Genomic DNA, 27,551 nt, shown 5'->3' with positions numbered 1-27,551 from the left:
AAAAACCCCCCCCCCCCCCCCCGCCAAAAACCAGAAAAAGAACAGAGCAGCTCAGCATTGCTAGCTTTAGAGGAAAACCAGGAAAAATAAAACCCAGAAAAATAAAACCCTCTGAAAACTTCCTTTTTGGAGAGCAGGTGATCAGATACAGCAGCCAAGCCTGTCTGAAATGCCCCGCTCGCCCAATCAGACAGGGCTGGGAAGAGCAGAGCATTCATCAAATTACAGAGAGACTCCTTCTGTCATCTTAAACCCCAGTTATCAAGTGACACAGAGGATGCGCTGAAACACTTGATGGACTGCTCGATTTTTCAGCTTATTTAAACACATTAGTGTGCAAGCTGGAGCGATACAGAAGGGGACAGGGAAGAAAAACCTTCACAGCATCTTTCAGGAAACGTGTTCCTCGCGGAGGTTCGCTGCCGAAGCTCTCCGAGGAGAGGGCTCCCGCCGCGAGAGGGCTGGCTGGGCGCCCGGGGCTCTGTCCGGGGAGCTCGGCCCTTTGCCACACTTATGGGAAGAATTCGTTGTCACTGCCTCGCTGAAAACTGCATCCCTCAGAGGACTTTGGACGCCACCATGCCAGCCCAGCAGAAGAAAATTATCTTTTGCATAGCCGGGGTGCTGAGCTTTGCTTGTGCGCTGGGGACCGCGGCAGCCATCGGCACGCAGCGGTGGGTTAAGGGGATGATACTCTGCAAGACAGGAGCCCTGCTCGTCAACGCCACTGGCCAGGAGCTGGAGAAGTTTATTGGCGAAATCCAGTATGGGCTTTTCCACGGCGAGCGTGTGAGGCAGTGTGGGCTCGGGGGGAGACCTATCCAGTTTTCATGTGAGTAACAATGGCATTTGAATTATTTAACGCTGCACTGCTGATGGCTAGGGGAGCCGGGAGATGCTGCCTGCGTCCCCTTGCTCATACACAGAGCCTAACAAGCATGAAATACTCTAAAGCAAATGCTGCCGTTACAGCATTCTGATCTTCAGGTTCAAATAACTTATTTTCTGACACTAGTAAAGCCACGCTAACATTTTCAACAATCTATGTTTGTTACACAGATACCTACATTTCAAAAGATTTATACTACTACTATAAAAAAAAGAATATTTTTGGTTTTCAATTAATCTGTCATCTTCCTCTGTGTCAACATTACATCCTCTGTGCCTTCATGAAAGAACGAACTAAACTAGCAGAAATCTCATGAAAGAGCTAGGGCAAAGACAGGTTTGGCTGCTGTTGAGAAACAAAGCAGCCAAAAAGTTAGCAACCTGCTGCATTAATTGGAAGAACGGCTGGTTGGTGCTAGCTGATGTTCAGTCGGTTGATCTGCAAGTTGAACTTGGTATCTGACATAGAGAATTTTGTCAAAGACTGTTAGCAGTGGTTTTGCTTTACATGTAATATTCATAACCTATTTATCTTCAAGGGTAAGAAGATCAATTAAATGATCAAGTGAACACACACTTTGTATCTATAGCAGCACATTAAACAGATGATAACAAACAGCCATTTGTTATATGTGCAATATGCCACCTGAAGTTATTACAAAACACAGTTTAGAAGCATTCTGCTACAACAGCACTGGTAAATTCCTTCCCTGAGTCATTTAAGGCAAGATAAGGTTACCAGATTAGGTATCAGAAATTATTTACTATAGAATAATTTTCCAAAGTAGTAGACCAAATTAATTTAATATAATATTAAGATTTGCCATCTCTAATTAAATTCCATCACTAGTCCATTGATACAGCTGAAGTTCTCCTCTCAATCGCTTTGTTCACCATCACAGCACACAGCTATTCCGCCCTACTGGTTACAGGCTGGAGTGAATTTTCGGAGGGGTCCGCTAAACCCCAAGGAATTAGCTCTCCGCTGTAGGTGAAACTGTTATGAACCACAGCCGACAAAGCCACTAGCGATCAGCAGCCCCGTGACAGATGCTTGTCTGGGTTCATCGCAGCGACGGAGCTGCGAGGCAGAGCTGAGCTGCTGTACAGCGAGGACAAGACGCAGCTGCAGCCCGAGGCCAGGGCCGTCCCCCCCATCCCCGTCCCCCCGGTCCGGTGCGCGCCCCACTTCCCGCAACTCCCGGCCGTGGGACGGAGCCCGGCTGAGCAGCCCCGGGGCTCGCACCGGCCCCCCCAGGGATCTCCCCAGGCAGGGAGAGCAGCAGCAGCAGAATGGATCGGTGGCCAGTTTGGTGCAAGTGAAATTTTGGAAAGGTCGCCCGCAGCGACCTCGGCACGCAGCAAGAAGCGGGGCGTCCCTCCTAGTCCGTATCGGCTCCGTGCTCGAGGCAGGACTGAACCCCGCCACAGCAGACAGCCCCCACATCAGAGAAGCCACAGTCGAGACAGCCCGTTAGGCTTCTCTTTCTCATTATTTTCTTTCCACGGATTTGTTACTTTGATACTTTTAAACCATTTCATTGAGGTGCCTTGCATTCAGGCTCCCATCTGTACATTTCATCTTGCTGTGGCTGAAATATTTTAATATACTGCTAGTGTGATTGTAGCAATAGCTTCAAAGAATTTTAATTTTGTGGGCAGTATGAATTAATATTACACTTACAAGAGAGAATACAAAAATGCAGCTTGTTTGTGATGATTTAACTACATCAATCATCACGTATTTTTAAATATCATACAATGCTACATACAGGTAAGCTCTGGATCTCTGCAAGTACTGCAGAGCATTTTCAACCAAAAATTCTCCAGGGTTACAGAGTTTCCTCTCACTATGCCCATACACTTTCCATCCACACTCACAGAAATCTCATGTAACCAAGCTTTCCTATCCAAATGTTTACCAAACTTGCATTCACAAGTATAATTTCAACTGAACACATAAACACAAATGTAACCAAAGAACAGAAGTAATACAATGTGAAGTTTTCAATTAGTCACAGCTAAACAATCCACTTTGGAATGGTAAAAAAATAAACAAACAACAAAACCTGAGTGTTCATACAGAGCTGCAGAATCCTACTGCACAGGACAATATTAAAAATTAACTTCTTTAATACCAGTGCCTAATGTACATATTCAAAGAACTCCAAGGCTTTCAGGAATTGCATAAAGAAGAAAAGATTGAAAAAGTAATTCACTCATCAGTAAATATCACTGTTCTCATTTTCAGACAGAGAAAATGAGGTTTGATGCATGTGCTTTAATGCCTGTTCCCAGGATCTGAAATCAAGGCTGGATTTAACCTTATGCCCGAGACTCCTCGAGGCAGAAGCGAAGCTGCCGACATGCCTGCAATGGAGCAGCATCTTTCCCTGGAGAGAGCAGCCTTGTTCCATGTGTCCCAGCCCATCGGGCATCATCACTTGCAGCAGCAGAGCTAGCAGGTCACTGGGGTTGGAAACACAACCCAAGAGTCTTGACTGACCTAAAACCGAACCCAAGCTTGCTTAGTAGAGAATTCTTTTACCTTTTATTCTCCTTCCATACAAGGCAAGCATTAATAGCAAAATATCTCAATAGGTCTCACTCACAACAGTACAAGCCCGTCTTGTCAGTCTTATTTGCCTGCACTGGCATCCTTTATATAGCACTCCGAAAAGGTAATGCTACGAGGTGAGCTTTGGCACTGCCTCTACCTGAGATGTATCCCAGTTACAGCCTAAATAGTTTCACAAGCCCAGCTGTACCCATCACAGCACTCCGCAGGGCAGGCTTTGCCTCTGTGAGCTCTCACAGACAGCTGAGGGTGGAAGCATTGCTGTCCTCACAAATTGTTCTCAGATCATCTTTTATTTAGATTAAAAAGCAATTGCAACACTTACTTTATTAGGATTTAGATTTAGAAACAATGATTGGGTGGCTTAGCAAAATATGCCTCTATTAGAAGCGTTCACTTCAGAGACCACTTAATGAAGGAGGCTGGTTCACGTTCTCGGGGCTGCAGCAGACCTTTCCCATCCGAGTCGGGGCTCTCAGGAACTCACTGGAAGCATCCCGGAAAGCAGGATAACCATATACAATACACACATCCATAGTTTAATGCACTGAAGTGCACTTTAGCATGTCTCAGAGGAAAAGGCACAGAAAATAGGCTAAATGATTTAGTTCTATGTTTGTTCCCATTAAATGCTCCCCTCTGACCACTATATCTCTCTTAATTGTAAAATGAATTTGCTCTGCCAGCAAACCCAGTTCAGCTGGGGAAAGCCTTCTGCTTCATTTGCTCTTGCTGATTCTCATCAGTTTCTGGGTCAGCAGTTCATTTTCTAAAGGTCACTGGCATGCATACCTAACACACAATTTCATTCATTACAATGAAGGAATGTTTTTCTTTCAAGACAACATAGCTGCTGGAACTAATTTTTTCCTGATATGTCACATATAAAATTTTAATGACAAACAACAATAAATGCAGGTACCAAGGGAAAGATTCAATACAAAGTAGTAGCATGCTTTCTTAAAATAAGCAATACAAAATTCTGTTATTAAATACACAAGTTCTCCCAAAACTTCAGGTGGCATCGCAAGAACTAATGCTATTCTCTGTAGAAATTCTGCACAGGCAGGGATTCTTCAGCCTTTTTGTTGGCTAGCCTGACTGGTACAACAGTGAAATTGTACCTTATCCCCCATTAACAGTACAACTGCTTCTTACACTTGCAAATATCTGAATTACGTAATATAAAGTCCAACAAACACAAGGTCTAGTTTCTAAGACATGTGTTGCATTTTACTAGGATGATATAAGGAATTTAAGTACCAGTGGCCAAACTGGACAATTAAGTAGCCATCAGCAGAAGTAACCTTTTATGCAGGTAAATTCTTCCTCTAGGCAGATAGGTGAATTTAGCAAACAGGTAGCTTTGCTATGTGCAGCACTTGCACATGCAAAGACAGCAAGCGGTTGCATTCCTGGTCTAGACCCGACAGCCACAAGCTCCCTGCGCCAGGACCCAGGCGGGGGGATGCCCCAGGGAAGGGGGTCCGGCAGAGCAGAGCCCAGGGTTACCAAATCCTCCGTTACCCAAGGAAGGTGCGAGCGCTCGTGTCATGGAAGGTGGGCACAGGGCTCTGCGTGCCCCCTCGTCACCCCGGGCCACGGTCCCCCACAGGCATCGGGTGCCCCTCTCTGCTCCCAGCCAGCAACAACACAACAGGTGATATTTATGTGACACGGCTTCAAGAATAGTTTGCAAACATTTGCTTCGTTAATTTCCCTTTCATTTAGTCAGGGAGATGAAATGACTTGACACCACATTACCTGCTTCTCTGTTTACTGCGTGGCAAGCTGCAGAACTGCTTGCTGGTAAACATTTTACAAGGTAGAGTAATTTATGTGAGGCTTTTTTACTCTCTGCACATTACAGCTGCAGCGAGGCAGCGCTGAGGCATTATTACCCCCACTTTAATCGTGCCCCTGTGGATCAGGAGCAGTTAAGTGTATTTGATGATTCCTTCTAAAATACCCGTTGTTGCCAAACAAACATGAATGATTAAAAATTATTCTCTCGTACCGAGTCTGATTGACTATCCCCTTGTGCCCTAGCTAAGCAGGAGCGCAATTTGAAATAGTGGCTAAAAAGCCGCACTAAAATATTTAAAATAAAGTATCCCTAAATATTTGCATACATAGTCGCACCGGCTGTTACATAGCTGGAACTCAGCACAGCCTTCAGCCCATCGGGCAGCGCTTTGCCAGGCAGCAGCCACCAACTCCAAGTGCAAAACCGCACACGCTGGTCGGCTGCCGCTTCCCGCGGCGGCCGACCCGACCGACCTGCTCCGTGGGCTCTCGTGGGGCAGCGACCAGGGCAAGGGATACAGCGGCAAAGGCAGCTGATGGGATAGTTTCCAGCTTTGGGAAACTTCGAATTAAATAGCATGTGGATGAAAGCGTTCCATTAACGGTGTAACAGATGCAGTATTTGCACCTACCGAGCAACAGCCTTCTTACTCTCAACTCCACGGAGCAAAGCTCCGCTGCAAATAACCGGCATTTCACCCGCCGGCAGGAGGAGAGCTGGCAGGGCACAGCACCAGCCCTCGCAACTGCACGCTTTTTATTTTTTCTGTTCAATAAATAACTCTTTGATGTAACCTTTATGAATTTTTCCCTCTTCAGTATTGTATTTCATTTTAAAAATAATTTAAGAGATTAATGTATGTACAGAAATACATGCTTTTTCTATTTTTAAGGATTTTTGTCAAAATACCAAGTTTTTTTTCTATTTTCTAAAAATAGAAAAGTGCCAAAGGATAGGAGGTAAGAAACCTTCGATCCTTTTACATGTCTACACATCTCTTTGGCAATAACTGTTGACGGATTTTCACAGGGAGTCTCCATACTATAAACAACTTCACACATTATCATCCCCAGATATCAATCCTTCCTGGAGCCCTGAGTGTCTCCCAGCAACATGCAGTGCACAACATGCTTAACCTGCCAGCGTGTCAGCATCATGGCTTCACTAATGATTTACTGCTTCTTCATAATAAAATACAGAGCTTTTCACTTACAGATTTCAGAAGAAAACCCACATATTTTTTGTCAAGTTTACACCTATAGAATTTTGGCTAAACAGCACTGTACATTTGTATAAATGAAAGCAGTGGAATCACGGCTCTGAAACAGAATGGAAAAAAAAGTAACACAGGCACTGTGGGTAGCCCTTCATGCCATCCTGCAGGCCGGTGCAAGGTGGACCTGCTTCCCCAAATACAGCTTCCAATTTTTTTTTCTAAGTATATGCTATTCACATTAAGGACCAAATACCACCTTGGCAGATGGTAGGCACATTACCCTCCACCTTGCATCTGCATGATCTGGTTTCTGAGGAATGAATAACCCCCAAAACCTCACACTGCCCTGAATAGTGCTTACAGGTGAAGAAGAGTTTGTTCTGCCTGCCAAGACACCGGGGTGAGGATGCTGAGCCAGATCAGGTCCCCAGCGTTTAAAGAGCTGGAGGTGCTGGGGGTCGCACCCTGCAGAGCCCGGCACAGATGCCGGGCAGGGACAGCGGCGTTGCAGAGGTGCCGTTCCGCATCCCGCACGGGGTACGGCCAGGGCAGGGGGAATAACACCCTCAGGGAAATACCCTCGGGAAGGGGAGGAGAGGCTTTCCCTGGAGCTGGTCGTTCTCTCCTTGCCAGTCTACACTTCTGAGCATCACAAAATTCCTCTGCCTCCAAACATCCATGAAAACCTGTTTCTAGTTAATAATTTCACTTTCACCTTTGGCTGCATTTGGAAGACTGTGATTTAAAACAATTATCACAAACCAGCAAGAAATCCCTGGCTTGACTTCTGAAACAATTTTGCCTAATGTGTATAATAATGTTTTGTTTGTTTTGTTTTTAGTTTTTCCAGATTTGCTCAAAGTTATCCCTGCAAGTATCCATGTTAGTGTCATTCTCTTCAGTACAGTACTGATCATCTTTGCTCTGGTGGGAGCAGGTTTCTTCATGTTCAATGCTTTTGGCAGCCCTTACGAAACTCTGCATGGCCCCGTCGGGTTGTACCTCTGGAGCTTCATTGCCTGTAAGTACCACCCCACCCTGGGCTACCAGGCTAATGCCCGTCCGTGTTTGCTGCTTGCCACAACCGATTAATCGGCGTAGGAGACCGTATTAAGGACTGTGGCTGCATTGACTCTAAACTGGCAAAACAGAGCTAGGCAGAAAGGCAGATGATTTTGCTGTATCAAAACACATTTTTTCCAAACTAGAGTTAAGAGATAAAACACTGAACTCCTCCACGAGGGCGGGCAGTGGGATGGGTGCGGGAGGGCGGCTGCAGGAGGCCGTGGCAGGCAGCCCCGGCAGCTCTGGCTCTTCTGCGTAAGCTGGCAGAAAACGGGGATGGTGCCCACTAGCCCCAGGGACCCGGCACTGGGCTGACACTGTAAAAGCGGTCTCTGAAAAAACATGGCCAACAGGGATGATGGACCATTCCCGTCCCTCTGCCACTTAGAGAAGGTAAAGCCCATTCTCTGTGTTGTTGGCTTAGCTGACAAGAACATTTACCATTACTTTACAAAGTAACATGTATTACAGTCATAATGTAATGAAGTACTTAAGTACATATTTATCTGTAAACATGCAGCCAGTTCAGTTATGTTCACTAGGACAATGACAGCTTAAAGCTGAAAAAGAGCACAGAGACCTTGCCAGATCATGGCACTAAAGCAGCCGTGTTAAATATTACTCGTCCTAAGCCAAATTCAATTTAAAAAGCTTACCAATTTCTATAGCCATTGGCTTGGATTCTAAAAGTAATCCCTGTTAAAGCTAAGTTACAGTAGCCATAATAACACTATCAATATGGCATTTGGTTGTGATGTACATCACATGGCCTTGCTGCAGGGATGGCCGAGATGATGAGCATCTCCCCCTCCATTTCAGGTTCCTGTGGTTGCCTCATCATGATTCTCTTCTCTTCAGAAGTGAAAATCCACCACCTTTCAGAGAAAATTGCTAATTTCAAAGAGGGAAGTTTTACATTCAAGACTCACAGTGAACAGTTTGCAAATTCATTCTGGATCATCCTGGTTTGCTCCCTGGTGCACTTCCTGAACGCCTTGCTAATACGTTTTGCTGGATTCCAATTTCCCTTTTCAAAATCAAAAGATTCAGGGACAATCACTGGAGCAGTTGACCTGATGTATTAGAATTACATAATTTAAGAACATTTCAAGCAAAGAGGTTCATCTCTACTACATTCAACAACCACCAGATGTACTAACTTGTAAATGATTAGCTCTAAAGAAGTTAAAAAGAGTGAAGGTTTCAAATAAACATCAATATGGCATATGCAGTAAACAAAAGATGACATGCTACTTGGTAATGTCTAGATCAAAATACCCTCTCTTTCTTGGGGTAAGCCCTTATGAAGACATTTGCCTTTTTTTCCAGCAAGTTACTTGAAAAGTAGCTGGTATTAAAAAAACCCTAGGAATATCAATAGCATTTAACAGGATCTGGAAAGTAAAATAAGTGGGTTGCAGTAGAGGCACACACTATCACCAGCAGCAGTTTCACCCTTTAGCCCTTGTGAAGACGAGGATGCAGTTATTACCGTGTCAGGACAGCAGAGAACAAGGACACCCAGCAGAGCTACAGACATCAAACAAGAGAAGAGAAAGCATATGGGCTTTGCTCGTAACACATATCAGGCTCCGTCTCAAAAGCACAGTGCTCAGGAGGAACAGAACGCTATAGCAAGTGCTTGCAGGACAAAACCCAAACACCTGAGCCCACCACTAACACTTTAACATAGCATCACATGCATGGCAATGTGATCATTTCTGGCCATAAAGCTCTCTTTTGTTTTTTTAGTTTTAACAAACCAAATTATAACCCTTTGACCCTGAAGTCCCAAAAGCCCTCATTTCCCTGTGCCACCACTGTGGCTGGGGGCTTCGTGATTTCGGTTAAAGAGCAACACACAGCAAAGCAGGATGTCAAGGAGATGCAACGCACTCCTGCTTGTCCGAGAGGAGGCAGCCTGGCTTGGTGCTGCTGAACAACCCCTCTGCAACGCACCAAAGCAAAGAGCATTTCCCAGAGCAAAGGGACAGGAGTGAGACCAGGCACCCTTCACGTTGCACTACAGCCTCCCAAAGCCTCACGGTCAGAAGCATGAAGAGCCCTGCCCAGGAAAGAGCCCCGCAAACTCTCTTTCATCAAACAATACAAATAAACAAAGTCAAAACCTTTGGCAAAGGACAGCAACAGACAGGCTTACAAGGCATGCTGCAGCTCAGCAGAGAGCGATGAAGAAATACGTGAGGTTCTCTACCTCAAGGCCTGCAGGAAGCCAGAATGGACCAACACATCATCCCCTACATGATTAAACTTCTGCAAGTCAGTTAAAGCAACCAGACCGCTCAGCCCAGTCACGAACAGAGAGATGAAAAGAGCATTATGCCACCAAACACTACCTCCGCGGGATTACATGGGTACCTTGGAGATGAGGCGCTCCTTGCAGGACACAGAAACAACGTTCAGAGCAAACACAAGAGGAGACACATAAAAGGACAGGCGCTGCCCCAGCCGCCCATTTATCTGCAGGGGCTGCAGCCTGCTTCTGCACAGCTGGAGGCGAGGAGCAATCCCACTCAGCATCCATCGACTCACCTGTGGTGAGAATCAGGCCCAGGTGCCTGCTAGGACTCACCTCTGGAAACCATAAGCTTCAGGCTCTAGCAACCTGCAAGGTGACCTCACTGACTTTTATGCCATTTTTTTATACTTCTACTACAAATGGCAAAACATTGCCGGGGTTTGTGTAAAATGTTTGTCAACTATAGCCCTACTCCACAAACAGTTTCACAGAGCAGCTCAGCCTCCCCGTGCTGTACCCCATCTCCCTAGATTTTTACAATGTGTAAAGGCTACTGCCAGTTGCCACGACCCCCAGCCTTTTTTTCATCATTTTTGACTTATTAATATGCATATTCTTCTTAATGTTAATGTATCTTCTTAATGCATAATTTGTATTACATCTCATGGTATTGTTTACTATACAGCAAATAATGAGGAGTAATGTTCCATCCTTCTCGTTCCTGACATTTCATGAAGCTGCTCTGCTTTGCAGCTCTGTGGCAGCTTTGGCAATCAGCAGCGTACAGGATCGGGCGTACAGGCTGCTCACGTGCCTGTGTCTTTCTGAGTGATCCTTGCCAGTCCTGAAGAAGGACCTGGCCCCTGTGTGTGAAATATGGAGTTGCCCAGACCTGCCTCAGCTCAGACATGCTATAAACCCGTTCCCACCCCTTTTGGTGTGCAGGAGAGAGCAGCCCCTGACTCAGGGTCCAGGCGTTTTTGGGACCACATCCCAAAGAGCCTGGCTCCACTGCTCCCCCCGCATCCCACCCCGCTCACAAGCATGAGGCCAGCTGTTATTTGCATTCTTATCCAGTTCCTAAGGCAAACATAAAAACTTCTTTCTAGCAAAACAAAATTGAGGCAATATTTGTGTGTTTGACCAGCTAAAAGTAACAGAGCAAGCATGACGTGCTCAGCTTGCACTCCTGGATGAGCACCAGCAGTACCCTGTGGCTCACTTGTAATCAATGAGCATCAGCTAGAGAAGTTTTGCCTTGTTTCATTTCTAGGCTAGCATATTTCATGCTTTAAAAAACAACAAAATTTGTATAGTGAGGAGAAATATATAAATATATTTTGAAGGTTCCCGAAAAAAATCAGTTTTTTTCATATCCCAATAAAAAGTTAGGATGTATGTGTGTCTGTATGTGTGTATGCATGCAATGTGCATACATATAAATACAAATAGATCTATAGTAAGTATATATACAGGGGTGTGTACCAGGCTTAGACCACTGGCCTGTGATGCTGATGTAGGCGCGAGCAGACGAGCACGGTGTTGCAGGTGTGGAGCTCGCCGTGCTCTCTGGACCTGTATTGCACCCCACTGCCGCGACTGCCCTGCGCAGGGATCCTCAGGTCACACTGCTGTCTCCCATAGCGGACCCTTCTAAAGCGTATCCCCATTAACGGGTTTTCTTGTCGAAGTTACTACCCCGAGCAGAGATCATTTATCACTTGGAAACAGCGTGAACAACAGACTTAGTCGACTTCCCTGCAACGGCACGAGCGATACGCCCACACTGAAATCTGCGGCCGTAGCTCCATAAAGCGCAGCCAAGAAAGGACACACCACAGCCAGACCCCATGGTGTGCAGCAGTCGAGGCATTAGCGCGGCGGGAGCAATGCTCACGACAACACTGCAGCCAGACGCCTCACGGCCTGAGCCCGGGGAGCGGTGGGCCAAGGGATGCCCCCCCGCTGCCTGACACGGGAGGGATGCTCAGCACCGGCTGCGGAAATGCCGGTGCGGCTGCCCCAGCGAGGAGCCTCTCCTCCCTGAGTTATTGCAGAGCTGAGATTGCGCTAGGGAAGGAGTTAATTAAGCTTCACAGCTTCCCCTCTGACATCTCAAAGCATTTACCCACGTCATGGAGAAGTGGGGAGAGGTCTGTGCCAAAGCCCTGTTGACACAAGTGGGGGTTTCTCCCCTTGGGCCAATATTCACTTGTCTCTCTAGGGAAAGGGCTTTGACAGCTGGAGACGGAAGCTGCCATGGAAATGCAAAATTTCATTAATTTCTTAACTGCATTATTTTTGCCGCCAGCCGTTGTTCCCGTCGGAGGCCAAGAGGTGTGGGTCCATGTCCCCTCCAGCCTGGCAGTGGCACACGGACGGGGGTGTCACTCAGCTGCCATCGCCCCGAGGTTGAACTTCATCCTCCCCTGGGGGGGCACCGGGCAGGCTCACGAACAGCCCAGCCTGGATGGAGGTGGGAAAAGGGGAGAGGGGAACCAGCCCCTCGGGGGGACGGGACAGGGTGGTGTGGGCACTGCACATGGCCGAGGGACGGGGTGTTCTGTGCCACGTCCTCCCTCCGGTTTTCCAGACCAACTGCCGAACCAGGCCGGGGGGGGTTCTGCCTCCTGCAGCCAGGGCCTGGGCTGTTTGCTGTCCTGGTGCCTGAATTCATCATCACCACCCGCACCGAGTTATGTGGACTTGATGGGCAAAACCACCTTTCAGTCTGGCATTCTGCAGGAAGACACAATGTCAAGCACCTTATTGACACGATGATGCCATGCCTGTTGGAAAACACGAGAGCGGGGTACAGGACACTGTTCCCCCCCAGCCAGCAACTAAGCACCACCCAGCCACTCACTCACTTCCCCCCACCCAGTGGGATGGGGGAGAAAATCAGGAAAAAAAAGTAAAACTCGTGGGTTGAGATAAGAACATTTTAATAGACAGAAAGGAAGAAACTAATAATGATAACAATAACAATAATAAAAGGATTGGAATATATAAATTATGCACAACGCAATTGCTCACCACTCACCAACTTACACCCAGTTAGTTCCTGAGCAGCGGTTCCCCCCCCAGCCAACTCCCCCCAGTTTATATACTGGGCATGATTTAACATGGTATGAAATACCCCTTGGCCAGTTTGGGTCAGCTGCCCTGGCTGTGTCCCCTCCCAATTTCTTGTTCCCCTCCAGCCTTTTTGCTGGCTGGGCATCAGAAGCTGAAAAATCCTTGACTTTAGACTAAACATTACTCAGCCACAGCTGAAAACATCAGTGTTACCAACATTCTTCTCATATCTAACTCAAAAAACATAGCACTATACCAGCTACTANGAAGACAATTAACTCTCTCCCAGCCGAAACCAGGACACCCTGCGAGCACAAGGTGGGGCTCACCCCGGCACGCTCAGTACGATGCTCCTGCCCGGCTCTTCCCCAGCCTTTTCCCAAGCAGAAGTGCGTGTTTTACACTCAATTTGTTGGGAACCTAGTGGATACTCCACCCTTTCTCTAAAGGAAGTGCTACTCCAATAGAGGCAAAGGGGATGAGAGATTTTATGTCAGTTTTTAGGAAGCTGAAAGACTGGAGCCTGTCTAGCACCAAAAAGGAGAGCAGCTCTTTTTACCAACTAAAGCCTCGGCTCCTTCAGCTGGAAGACAAAATAAAAAGGGCATTTGATGTCTTGTGTGCAGGCTGGTCTGCATAGTCTCCATTTTCATAAACCAAGATTGGAGCCAAGCTGTTCCAAACGACCCTGCAGAGAATGCAAAGCCGCCAAGAGCCGGACCGTATGGCTGCCCTGGGCAGACTGAGCTTCGACACACCTGGGGAAACCCGGAGCAGCTCCCCAGTGTGCACCAGGCTCAGCTCATTAACATCAGCTCAACCTCATGTTTCTTCCACTGAAACTCAGACAGATACCCCCGGTCACTGCGTTCTCACAGACTGGAAGAGAAGAAAAAAACCACGTTGAGATTTCCATGACCCCAGCAGCACAAAACCAGCCGGTTTTCCCCCGCTCAGCTGCGCAGTGCCTGACCCATGCCCCTGCATGCCAGCCTTGCCGCAGCAAGCAGCAGAAGTCATGGGAACATCACTGCACAGGTTTTGCCTTTCTCCAGCTCATCTTCCCAGGGAACTTCCTCGGCTGTACAGACACCTGCTGAGTCTGCTTTTTTTTTTTGACTTGAGCTACACACTTCCCACTCAGGTCTCGCAGCCCAGATTCCGTCCCACTGGTTGTCAGCCCACACGGAGGAGCTGAAGCCCTGCAGCTGGAAAATGCCCCCTGCTCCTGCACCGAGCCTGGAGCCAGCCCTTACAGAGCAGGCACATAGCTGCGGTCAGCTTTATATAGCTCCGTGTCTGGCATTAAACATTCATGCCCCTTATACAGCGAACAGAAAACACAGACTATGACTGGCTCTAATGAAAATTTAATCCCGGTGTGGCAGTGGGAGCTGACAGTGAGCCCTGGGAGGTGACAGGCAGAGGGGATTCGGATGCCTCGCAGAGCCGCGTGTCTGGGGGGGAGCCACCCCTGAGCAGTCCCAGTGCCCGCATCCCTCAGCATCGGCCGGAGCGCAGGCGGTGAGGATGGGTGACCGGGAGGCTGAGCACACCGTGCCACGGACAGAGCTAGAGCAGATAGCCAGCAAAATTTCAGATCTAAATAAATGGAGAGAGATTTTTAGTTTCCATGGGTAAGATTTTTATTCTGCTTCATTATCACATGTTTTCAATTCCAGGTGGTTTTTCTAGTATAATTTTTGAAGTTATGTTTTATTACAATACTTACATGAGAAAGGTCTTCACATACTCAGTAATGCAAGTACTACAGCTTTTACTCTTCCTTTCTTTTGGGGTTCTTTTCCGGCTGGTCTCCTGTTTCTTCATACGTTAGCAATGCCTCTGTTGGGTTTTTTTAATTTGTATTTTATTTTCCCTTTTCAGTTTGGAAATCAGTAATACAACTCATCAGGTAACTGTTTGTCTAAAAGGTAACATTTTGTATTTGTCTAGTGGTTTTTGCAACTGTTCCACCAGGTTAGCATGTTGAGGAAATTGCACATCTATATGTGCAGCACAGCAGACAGTTTACGGAGATTTATTTCTTATGCTCCTCCTTTAAGAAACACGCATTTTCTTCAGGTATTTTAAAGGAATGTCTTCCTGATCTCAATCAAAGTGGCAGAGTAGTCCAACATAAATTAAGCTTTCTGTCTGAAAGTTACGGTTTTCATGGTCAGCTTTAGAACACGGGAAAAAAACAAGTTAAGGTCTCTTAAATACAAGTATTTGGAAAACCTGCTGTGTCTTTTGGTTGGAAAGCACTGAAGTTTATTCCCTGTAATTCAGACAAACACAACATTACTTTATTACAGTCATTAGCTTGTAGGGTCGTATCTGTAATGACCGAAAAAAGCTGGGAGTCAAACACACCAATGCTCCTGGCAGCACATCTCCTGCCTGCCCTGCCCCTCTCTAAGCTCATTGCCGGGTCGTTGTGCCCACTCCACTGGGAATACTGGGGTGGGGGGGTAACTTTGGGCGCACGCAAGGCAGCAGCATGGGATGATGCACCATCCGCTCCTCTCTCTGTCCAGCGAGGCCAGGGCAGCGCTGGCGATGGAGCACCCGGAGCTGGAGACCCCACGGGGCCGCGGCCGTCTCACCCCCCCTGCGCCGTCCCCAGAGCCCTCCTGGTCCCTCCAGACACGGGCGGCCAGCCCATCTCCTTGGAAATGGCAACGGTGAGCAGGCCTGCTGAATTAAGCATGAGCTGTAATTTAATCTCGTTAAAAGAAAGAAACTCGGGAACCTTACCTGGCGTTGCGGGAGGCTCAGAGCATTGCTGGGCTGAAGGCTGCAGCCTGCTGTTAGCTGTAACAGAAGGATATAATCGCAATGATTTATTTATGAGACTTTTAAAGAACATGGTTGCAACACAACCTTAAAACTGATATACTATAATTCTCATTAGATAACAGGTCAAATGACAAAGCGTAATGTTTCCCTGCTCTTCGGTGCTTTCCTAGGGAATAGCCTCAGAACAGGAGGCAGAAGTTCAGGAGATCGGCAAGGTATTGCTACTCTCCCCCAAATACCTGGTTCCGAGAGCACTAGTGAGGGGTGCCTGCTGCCCCTATGAAGAGCCTTCACCAGAGGCTCGGGGGGGTTCTGCAGGTGATGGCAGAATGGGCTCGTGCCGGCCTTACTGCCCATGACCTCCCACACCAAACCAGTCCCCAGCACTTCAGCACAAAATTAATGAAAACCTCAAGGGCTTTAATACTGGAGGTGAAAGCCTGGACAGGGCTGCGCATCCAAAAAGGTCCTGAAAAGTCCTGAAAGGATTTAGATACATAGCCACGCTTACCGTCAGCTTCACATGAATCCACCTTCTCCGGTTCATGACCCGCTTGCACAAATCACCCACATTGGAGGCAAAGCAATTTTTAACTGGAAGAACCATGATGTCTGTTTGGTTTACTTTGCTCAGCCAATACGTCATTCACCAAAATTAAAAATAATTAGGAAAAATGTTCCAGGTGGGCCCAGGCAGGGTCCACAGACTGGGGGTGGTGGGGGGTGAGGCCAGGAGAGAGGTTCACCCCCCCGGCCACCCGCACCCAGGCAGGTCCCTCACACCAGCCAGTGAGAGAGGGAGGGGGCAGCCGGGGCCATCACCCCCGCAGCCGCCCTGGTGAACAGCACCCGCCTGCCCTCCCAGCCACGCGCTTGTGTTAAAAGTTACCCTAAATGAAACTTACTGACACAGTTAGAGACTGCAAGCATCTCTATTTTGGGTGGAAGCCACATGATTTTTTTTTAACTTTCTCTTTTAATTCAGCTGCCAACCCGAGAGCTGGCTGTGCATGGCTGGACGGGTCCTGGACACGGGACACGCTCAGCGATGGCCGTGCCTGCCCTCCGAGGAGGAGGCCACAGACAAACCCTCCTCTGCCTCCCACCAGTGCCCAGCCGCCCCGTCCACTGCTGCACGGGCACCGTATAGGGGGGTTGCATGGGCAAACGTAGATGTTTAATTCTGTCCCCAGATGTGTTGCTGGTGACAGCGAGTGCCTTGCCCAGGTCTTCCCCCAAAAGGTGTAGCGTATCCAAACATAAATTATTTACACACTGCAACTGTACTTCACAGGAGTGGTTGAATGCTGAGTGAAGTAAATGACTGAATTAACTGCAAACATCACCTTTGCTTTGGAATTATGGAGCCTGCTTCTCGGTAGATAATTTTACACTGCTCTGGCTATGAGCGCACACGCTGAACCTGTATCCCGAGGCCCCTTTGACATTAAAGATCCTCTATGACGCTGGGATGTGAAGGTAGCTGAACCCAGCCCGTCTTTCTCCTCCTCCGCAGAGCCTGCGAAAGCTCCTATTTGGAAACGTGTTCCACATCTTCACCTTTGAATGGACAAGGGTGTACTTCAGGTTTCGCGAGCCGTACTCTGACCTGGCCTATGCTTTGGAGGCAGGAAAGGTAAATGCGGCAGCGCAGCAACTGGCACTGTCTCCTCAATGTCTAGGACACTCGCGGGAGCTGGCAGCCAGCGCTGGGTGCCTCAGCACTGCACATGCCTGCTCCCCACGCTCTGCACGCCTGCATTCTGCACGCTGCATGCCCGCACCCCACACCTGCACCCCACGCTCTGCATGCCTGCACCCCACATGCTTCACACCTGCACCCACGCTTGCACCCACACTTGCAGCCCATGCTCCGCATGCCTGCACCCCGCACTCTGCACGCTTGCACCCCATGCCTGTACCCTACGCTCTGCACACGTGCACCCCGTGCTTGCACGTCACGCTCTGCATGCCTGTACCCCACATGCTTCACGCCTGCACCCCATGCCTGTACACTAGGTTCTGCACGCCTGCACCCCACGCCTGTACCCTATGCTCTGCACATCTGCTCGGCTGAGCTTTCTCCACAGGGGCTTCCAACTGCAGCCACACACCATAGCTGTCCTGAGCAAACCTCCAGCTGCCCTCGCAGTGGAGATGCTGAAACGTGTCTGGAAGCGGGATGAACTGTCCTGATCAAGCAGCATGCTGCAGACACAAACTTTAAATACCATGGTATTAAATGCTTCCAAGGTGAAGGCTCAAGAGAGAAGCAGCAGGTTGCTGTATGTGGGCACAAATAAGTGGTACTTGCCTCATTTTGGGGGGAATTACAGTTACCTACTTCTTACTGCCCCACCTTGAAATCAAACAGGTGAGTTTACTTAAACTTTCATTTACTGAAAGAGGGAGGTTTTCTTCTTCCTTATTTACCATCATAATACTGGCCCCCAAAAAGAAGAAGCCCCCAAAAAGAAGATACACACTTAAAATTGCAAATACCCTTAACCCTCCAGGAGGCTAAAATGCTTTTTACAAATGCAGGTGAATCTCTCTGGGTTCAGAGGCTCTGTGGCTGCAGAGAGAACGACAGCCCTGACGTGCGCAGCCAGCATGGCTGGGAGCAGGCATGGTCACCCTCGTGCACTGCCCCACGTCAGCCCCACACTGCCTCAAGACCCTGGTCCCTTTGCTGTGAGGCTAAAGGAGAGAAAAAATAAGCCATGGTGCTTCTAGGCATACGTGATACCTGGAGCTTGGAGCCCTTCCCTGCGGCTGCAGCGCTGCAAGGGAGGGACCCCTGCCCGGGACCTCCCCTCCCCAGGAGCACACAGGCAGGGCCACCCTGGAGTCTTTTCTTGCAGAAAGGCTTCTTGGTTTTAGGCACATAAGACCTTTTTCAATTTACTTTTCCATTTACCTCAGGAGCTGTCAGCAGCGCTTCTGATTTCCCATGGAGAAAAGAAAAATTACCCTCCTGACACTGACAGCAGGATGGCTCACACTGGCCAGGGATTGCTGCTATTTCCCGGAGACTGACATGCTAGTTCAGGCTCCTTAGCACTGGGGAGCATTGTCTTTCTGTTTCTAGGGGGGAACAAGAACCATTCTGATGGCTGTACAAGCACACATCATCAAATACCTGCTTTTTGTAAGAAACACAGAATATACTCACCTGGAAAGGTAAGAAGCTGAGCCTTCCCATGGGACATATGGAAACTATTTCCTTGCATTATTTGGACTAAGACAGACTAGCACCAGCCTCTAAGTTCAACCAAACTAGACCCAAGTTCAGGTTTGCAGCTACAGGTGGGAATTTGCACGCAGGAGCAATTCTTGTCCGTCTCCCAGACAAGGCTTTTTCCCACCAAAATGTTTGGTTTTGTAACAGCGGCGCTTGCTCCCTCGTCCCGCTCCCCGGTGCCGCGGTCCCAGCCTGCGGCAGCACGTGGGCAGCATCAACGCTGCACAGCTGCTCACCAGGCTGCCGGCCGACGCCAGCCCCGGGTGCCGAGCGCACCGTGGGCAACTTTGGGAAGGGGAAGGCAGAGCTCAGCCCTGGGTGCCGGGGACACCCACGCAGCAGCCCCAGCCGGGATGAAAGCCCCCGCGGCAGACGCGTCGCCCCAGCACCCGGGAGGCACGTCCACGCGAGCAGCGGCGACGGCGCTGAGCGAAGAGTGGGAAGTTGAAGGACGATGGGCACGGCTCGACGCGCAGCTGCCTTCTCCACAAATCCCCTCGGGTCTTTGCATTCCCACCTGTGGCTGCATGGTCCTCCCAGCCACCAGATACCCCAGGCAGGGCAGGACCTCTGGGGTCCAATCCAGCCCTCCCTGGGAAGGGGCCCATTTCACACTCAGGTTCAGCCTCGGGGCTGGGGTCTCTCAGCATCCCTGAGGACGGACCCTCGCCCCTGTCTCCTGCACTGCAGGCTGTGCAGGATAAGCCGGCAGGAGCAAGGGGAGGCGCTGGCTGCAGCCCTGGCAGACACCCTGTGGGCAGCAGGAGGAGGTGGGAGAGCGGTGGTCTGCCTCGTCACCGCAGCTGTCCACGTTACGCCAAGCCAAGACTACAAAGCCGACAACTTCACGGAAAGAGTGAGTACGAAAACGCCTTCTGCAAACAGGATTTTGTTTAAAGACATGTTTGGCCTGAAATTTCTCAAGGCAAGCAACGTCAAATCTCATAAACCTCTTCCCTAACTCACGGTACATCACAAATTGTGAGCACTTCAGACCCACATCCCAGCTGCAGCCTGTAAGACACTTCTGCCTCCTCACAGAGGCTTTAGGTGAGCCCAGAGGCTGCCGTTCCCTTTCATTAAAGGCTGATCTTTCTTCTCCCGTAAAAAGGAGAAAGCAGTTAACGTAAAGCTGTTCCACTAACTCTTTGTATAGAGCTGAACTCCTCAGTTTAGGAAGGGGCAGAGTAGACTCTTGCATTATTCTTTCATTTGTCTAAAGGAAACACTGGATTAAAAAGCTTGGCTTTTTGGTACAATTAATGTCTCCTTTACAACATCTTCCCCTACACTCATGCCCGACAGATCCAGCTGTTTGAGTTCTCTGAGAAAGCAGCAGCTCAGGAGTTCATCTTTGACCATATAAACTGTGTAAGTATGGGATATTTGCTTTATTCTGGTTATTTTTTTTGCTTGCTTACATCTTATTTCCCATTCAAAAGTGGACCTCGTAGAGATCAATGGTATCACCTTCAGCAGGACATTCAGACTGTTAACATACAGTTAGTGCATGGATCAGTTTTAACTTTTCCTATCCTGCTCCCACTAAAATCCCTGGGACTTCACCCACCGATAGCAGCACTCTCAGTCCACAAACACTGAGTAAACAGCAGCAGCGTTTTGTACATTACACAAATACAAAATACAGTTCCTTGCAACTTTAGCAAAAATCTGTGAAAAAAAAGTGTACAAAACCAGTTTAGCCAATGACTGGAAATTTCTTCTTTCTGTTTTTTTCCATCTGATCCTATTCAACAATATTAGTTACAAAATCTTCCCAGAATAACACCTTATTCATTTGGCTCAACATAGTCACCTAAGGTTGTATTAAAGCAGAGGAATTGTTTTAATTAAACATCATATACCTGCCATAATTCCTCCCCTTGTGATTACTTATTTCTTGTTCCAGTTCAAAGGCGAAGGAAGTCATGGAGTGATCCTATTTTTATACAGTTTAATTTTCTCTAGGACACTTGCAAGGTATATTTCATTTTTTAAACATTTTCCTCTAGTTTAGTTACATCTTCTGAAACCGTCTTTTCCTTGTTTTACTTAAACGTCCATTCTCAGTCGAATGCGGAGAAGCAGCTGTCCAAGACGCAGATGCAGCTGGCTGGTTTACAGCTACAGATAATTGTACACCCCGAGCATCTGCCTGCACATCCAGGAGCAGGCAAGGAGGGGCAGCAGAGAGGAGAGAAACCCTCTGCATACACCGCAAAAACAACGCACTGTGTAAACCCAGGAGTTATCCCACTGACGGCAATAGTCACTGTCACAGTCAATTAAACTTAAACAGGAAAATCACAAGAAGTTTATTTAAACACAGAAGAATTCTGCCAGTGTGACTATGCTGGCAGAGGTGACTGATACGGTCTTTCTAAACCTGATGTAATTAGATTTGGGTAAAGATGCTTTAGAAACATACAGAGGCATATTTATACCAATAGAAACCATGATTTATACTAATGTGACACTATGATAGCTACTTAGCAAAAAAATTGCACCGCTACTTCAAATAGTTGTGTTCAGGCTACACCTGGGTGCAATGGAGGCCTTCCAGCAGTAATTGCAGTGAGGGAGATCCCGGCTCCGTCTGCAGGGGGTTTGAATCTGACCCTGAATTTGAATTTTAATGGGAACAGATCTGAAGTGCAAGAGCTCCAGCTGAGCATAGAACTGCTGTGTCAGGATAGCACTACTGTGGCAACAGCAAAGAGAAATAAAGGAGTCCGGAATTTCCTCATCTTTGCTGTTAATCAGACAGGGATGTACAGCGACCACCTCAGGCACCGATCCGGATGCTGCCGTAACACTTTGTGCTTGGTCATACAGGGTCCAAGAAGATTTAGGCTGCGCAGCAACTCCTCTGTTAAAATTCAGTTTTGGAAACATCACCTGTACACAGGTAAGATTAGCCTAATTTCTCAAATTTTCTTCTTTTACTATCATTACATTTGATTTAGGAAAAAATTCTCTCTTGTTACTCCAATGAAAAAAAAAGCATAAGGCCACAGAAGAATATTTTGCAAATTTTAATCGTGACTGTCCATTTACAAAATGGATGACGATGATGATAATAACAATAATAATAAAGCCACAGGTAGTCTGGCGTTCCTCTGCTCGCAACAGGCACGACAGAGCTGGGAGCGGGACGCCAGTTGCCATTTTGCAGAGGCCTTTTTCCCCGCTGCCTCGTGGCATGACCATGGGCCGTTTCCCCGCAGGCTGTGCTCAGCCTCCTCCTAACGGGGCGAGCGAGCCCGCACCAGCTCGATGGTGGCCAGGAACCGGGTCCCAGCGGCGCGGGCGTCGAGGCATGGCGGCAGCGGGTCCCGGTGGGCTACCTGCGCTGGGGCAGGGCGCAGGCGGAGCGGCAGGTGAGAGCTGGCACGGCCCCGCGGCTGGGGGGGCCGTACCCGCACGCCAGACGCCACGGCTTCGGGGACAAGGAGGGCATTGAACGCCGGGCTTCACCCCCTCTGCCCAGGTGAGCCCTCGGCTGCGGACACCTCAGCTGCCCGTCTGGCTGTGCGGCATCTCCGGCAGGCACAGCGTTCTCTTCGGGACAGACAGCCTGCTCCTCTCCGACTGGAAAAGGGAGAGGGTCTTCCACCTGTACTTCTACAACGGGCAGCAGGAGCAGACAACAACAGCCCATCTAACGATAGGTACACACCGAGCTTGCCGGGGGAGGATATGGGGTATGGATGTCGCATACGGACCATGCATAGAACCCTGTATGTGTGCAGCTAGGTGGGTTGCACATCGAATTGTTCTGTATTTAATGTATACATACATACACTGTATATGTTACTAACCTTTCCGGAAAGTGAGGAGCCTCCTCCGAACAATAGCGTAAAAAGACACAAATAAAAACCTGGCTTTGAAAGGACCCTGGCCATTTTGGAAGGCGTAATGCTCTCAAGCAGGCGGCCCATTGCTGGGAAGAGCTATAGGAGTGTTTTCTATAGAAGTAATAACTCCCGAGTCCCTGCGTAAACTCCGGTTCAGTGCCACCCGCCCCCCAGCCCCCAGCTGGCTCCTGGGGATGGTGGGTGCTCAGCACCGGGCGAAGCTGAGGCCGTGCCGTCCTCCAGTGCCGGGGGTGAGCGGGGCTCCGGTGGGCAGGCGCCGGCTGAGCCGCCAGCGGGACAGAGTCCATCCCACCCGTGGAGCACGCAGCGGGGGCAGCCACCGGGCTCACCTCCCTGGGCACAGAGCCCGCGGTCTCGTCCCAGCATGGGGCCCACTCAGGACTTCGCCATTTCTTCCCCTACTCCCCGATGTGGCCAAAGAGCTTGTATTGGGGAAGGGACAGTTCTTCAGGACACAAGATGCAGCTGGCGCTTCTGCGTTAAATACTTGATACAGATGTCCTGTTTAAAACCGTGTTTCATCTTCCGTTGCTGTTAAGCCCCCATCAGTCCAATATGAATGCTCTGCTGACTAAGTGTCCTAGAACAACCAGTAGGAGAAGGAAAACCCACAGACACCCACCCCTCCCATGGGACAAATCCCAGGAGAGAGCGTTCCTGTAAGTGCAAAGTTTAAATAAAACAGGAAGCAGAATTGTTTCATGATTAATTCCAAATTTGTAATAAACCTACTTCTAATGCAGTGATGCTGGCATGCAGGATGGGTTAACAGCCTGTTTTCAGCATCTAACTTAGACTTAAGTCGGTATTTTCCTGCCCAGCAGCCAGGTGCCACCATGGCCCTCATTCCCCTCAAGTTTTAAATCCACACCAGGAGGAGTGAACTGCTCCTTGTAGTATCAATTGGGTTGCAAACCAGGCTCCATGCTTAGGATGAGAGTTTCTTGTTTCTCTGTGCCACTGTGCACCATTGACCTTCACTTCGTGAATGCCCAGCCCCTTTACCTCGCTCTCCTTTCACTACGGCATTTAAAGTAAAGTAAGAAACTTGAAAACATTACACTAAAGGCTGAATTTGCAGGAAAGAAGGGTGAATCGAGATTCACAGTCATGATAGGCAGCATGGCTGCAGATAAGGATGTGCATATGTGTTCAGAAAACAATATGCAAATGTACCCTGCAAGGAATCGAGAGCTGTATTTATAGCACCTGAATTTCCTGAGATGGGGGCCCACACGGCGGGGGCGGCCGCCCCCACCAGACAGGGGAGGCCAAGTCAGTGCTGCCCCGAGCTCCCTCCTGGGGCAGGGTGGGCAGCACACCTGCAGCAATCCAGCCAGTTCTGCTTTTAACCTTTTCGGAAACTTTTTTAAGGGGGGTTGGGTTTTTTAGACTTTTTTTTTAACTGCGTTTCCTTTTCAGACACTCATTCGCATCACTGGGAAGAGGACCAAAGCGAAGACCCAAGCGGCCCAGAGAAGAGGTGTCCGTCCGTGGAGATGGCAATCAGGACCAAGTGGGCAGGCGCGACCGTCAGCTGGAACGGGACAGACCCCTTCTTCTGAGGAGTCCCCGCATCTCCCAGTTGCTGCTGACTCCACCAAACACTGTGGTCTGGAGGAGAAAAAACACTTTCACCCATAAAACAGCCTTCAGCGCCTGGAGCGCTGTGAAAGCCTGCGCCCCTGAGGAACAGGCGCTAGCAACACTGCCTTACTGCACACATTCTCCAGGTGGTAGGATGCAGGTTCTTCTGCTTCCCACGACAGCTGGCAGAAAAAGCAAAGAGAGTGGGAATTTGCCTTTCTCCGTGCCAGGCAGAGATGTTAGAGAATTCAAGGTGTCTCTTGAGTGCTGTGGAAATGAAATCGATATTGAGCACTGACAATACTGTGTGCATCTAATTTATTTAATCCAGTGTGTGCAACTAATTTAGCTGTTTGCAACAAGTAAGGTTTCCTCCCAGCTCCCTGCAGCTGTGACTTCTGCATCCGGGTCTCTCTCCTGCTTCAGCGACAGCTCAAGTGCAGACCCCGGCCGGGTTGGCTCACAGAGCTACCCTGCATCCCACACACCAGCAGGGAAGCACAGCTCGTACATGGGCACCGAGGCAAAAGAAAGTCTCATGAGGTGCTCCTTGCTGTGATTTCAACAATTTTACTGACTCTGAGTGTGGCCAAGTCCTGGCACCTGTGGCAGCCTGGCGAGCACAGGCAGGGCACATCGCTCCTCACTCACATTAACAACTTTCCACTTCCTTTTTTATAGACATCACCCAAAAAAGACCTATTAGTCATACCAAAATGTGCGTTGCTGATGACAGCTGTACTGAGAACAACAAACCTTTCTGCAAGCAGTCCAGAAGTTTGGTTTATATTATTTGATCTGAATTAAAAAGTGGTCACAACCAGCCTGAGATTCAGCCCAGTCAGGGCGAGGAGCCTGCTGGTGAGCAAGCTAACATGGGGTCTGCGCTTGTCATTACTTCCCTCCCCCTTCTTCAATTTCTGCTAAATTCAGAGCTCCCCTGAGCGCGTGGCATCTCCGCTGCAGAGCTGTGGTTTAGCCGAAGCGCTGCAGCCCCCCGGCACCCTCAGCCCCGGTGACACTGTGACAGGCGTGCCACCGCCGCCCAGGCACAGGCACCACACAGAAGGGCCTGGGGCAGGGCTGGCAGCACCCAAAAGCTGGGGGGCACTGGCAAGACGGCAGGGCCCAGTGCCGGCCGCAGAGCTACCAGCACAAGCCAGAGCTGGAGGGTGCGGGCAGGTGACAGGCAGCCTGCCTGCAGGCAGGAGGGCACCCTGTGCCCCCATCCCACCAGAACCTCCTGCCAGACTGGGGGGGACACGCTGCCCACCCAGCAGCACCGAGGGCTGCCCGTGGGGGCTGCACGCTGACTTTCCTGGCAGGTAGGGAAGATGTCAGCTCTTCCCTGCGTGCATGTGCCAGCATATGTTAAGTCTCAGCTGGGTGCTGCCGCGTCCCTCCCAGCCACCCACCCACCGCCCTCCCCATCCCGGCCACGCAGCTTCAGAAAGTGGTGGAAACGTCCGTCACCCGCAAGGTCCCTCTCCTGCACGGAGCTGGTCACGATGGGTGGTGGGGTCTGAAGCTGCAGAGGAGACAAGCAGAGCTCATGGCTCCATTTACCACCGTTTTACAAATCACCTTTTTGCTGCAAACAATTATTCCTATGGCATAGACACAGTAACCTACGGTGTTGCAGGGAGCCAGGCTACGGTTATCTCCAGAGACCAGGGTCTTTTTTAGCAGAGGATCAATAACCGGGGAAGTCGGTGGCAGCCTCATACCTTTCTGGCACTTACTTGACCAGCTCAGTCTGACTTGTGCTTCCCCATTTATTCCAAGCAGAAGAAATGGACTCTATTCAGAGCATCTTTAAACCAGACACCAACCTTCTAAAAACTATTTTGTACATTATTTATTTAAGAGGAGTCTTTGGGGCTGCTGAAAAAAAGTGGGATAGCCACATTCTGACCTTTAAAAAATATAATTATATATATATAGCTTAAATAACATATTTTTAAATTACCCTGTATTATTGAAAGCACAGAAAAAACATATTTTATTTGTATAAACATCCACACCGTTCCAGTCTATTTGTGAAAAGGCTCTTATTTTTCCTCTTCCCTATACCACAGAACATATAATAAACCACAAACCAAGTCAGAGGTCTTCTCCAAGACCACAGGACTATTCTGGCCTTGTTTTCATGCCAGGTCGTGGGATCAGGGCGGGAAAGGACTCAGCACTCCAGGATGCAGACTAGAATCTCAGGGACTGTTAACTTTGATTTTCTAATCTCAAAAGACACACTCATATGCCTATGGCAAAGTTTCTCAACAGCTTTTGCAACCCAAGTTTCCCATTTTGTTTTGATAAAACCTACAGATAAAAAAGAGGGAACTTCCTCAAAGCCTTAATAACTCAGTAGTCTTTTTTAGTCTATATATCATACGTCCATATAATTTCTAGAGAAAATGGTACAAATGTCTCAATTATACCATGTCTGAATCTATTAAACTTTTTTTTTCCCAGCAGTTAGTTATCAAGAGTTTCGCTTTCTGTTGTGAATTCAGTTTTAACGGGAACTGGTTTGGTGAGACATTGGTGAAGATTTTAAGTGTAATTTTATGATTACTCCACCATCTACGAGCAAACACTCTTCTTTATTCCTCAATCTTGCTATAATAGGAAGGGGATTTTGGAAGATTTCTGTCCTGAGACTTCAGCGTCGTCACTTCTCCAGTGAAGTTTATATCTGGGGAACGAAAACAGCCCAACTTCTTTCCTTGTCTGGTCCCCACACATGAAATCAGAACTAAGAAAGTATCTCATTCTATGTAACACTTCAAAAGAGCCCAAAACACTTTTCATTGTTCTTTCTCACATTTTTACCACTGCAACCCGCCCCGTAAGCATCGCATCGGCCTGCGCCCAGCTCTCCTAACGCCCGCTCCCGTTTGCAGGAGTCACCTCCGTTATCCCGGTGCGATCCCACGGGTCCGTAGCCACGCGTGCTGGCGGGTGCGATTCTCGGCGGCGACCACCCACCCACCGAGGAGTCAAAGGCAGCCCCCGAGGGGAGATATCCCTCACACCTACCTCTGAGGGAGACGTCCCTCGCACCCCCGAGGGGAGACGTCCCTCACAGACGTCCCTTGCACCCGTGAGGGGAGACGTCCCTCGCACCCCATGAGGGGAGATGTCC

General features: G+C 48.8%; 1 protein-coding gene across 1 annotated transcript; it reads left to right on the top strand.

Annotated features, from left to right (window-relative positions):
• Positions 1–579: 579 nt before the first annotated feature.
• CLRN1 (clarin 1) lies at positions 580–8,639 on the top strand. Its single transcript, XM_010584899.1, has 3 exons — positions 580–832; positions 7,331–7,510; positions 8,374–8,639. The coding sequence occupies exons 1-3, from the start codon at positions 580–582 to the stop codon at positions 8,637–8,639; spliced, it is 699 nt and encodes a 232-aa protein (XP_010583201.1).
• The last annotated feature ends 18,912 nt before the right edge of the window (positions 8,640–27,551 follow it).

The sequence above is a fragment of the Haliaeetus leucocephalus genome, unplaced genomic scaffold, assembly GCF_000737465.1.
Source record: "Haliaeetus leucocephalus isolate CR32 unplaced genomic scaffold, Haliaeetus_leucocephalus-4.0 Scaffold1014, whole genome shotgun sequence".
In the NCBI taxonomy this organism is placed as follows: domain Eukaryota; kingdom Metazoa; phylum Chordata; class Aves; order Accipitriformes; family Accipitridae; genus Haliaeetus; species Haliaeetus leucocephalus.
This window is presented reverse-complemented; position numbering and strand designations above follow the sequence as displayed.

Bases quoted from the DNA above. Each gene is read 5' to 3' on its own strand.
- CLRN1 (XM_010584899.1), top strand. From the start codon at position 580: ATGCCAGCCCAGCAGAAGAAAATTATCTTTTGCATAGCCGGGGTGCTG. The intron at 833-7,330 runs GTGAGTAACAAT...TTTTGTTTTTAG, and splicing joins GAGACCTATCCAGTTTTCAT to TTTTTCCAGATTTGCTCAAA. The intron at 7,511-8,373 runs GTAAGTACCACC...CCTCCATTTCAG, and splicing joins CCTCTGGAGCTTCATTGCCT to GTTCCTGTGGTTGCCTCATC.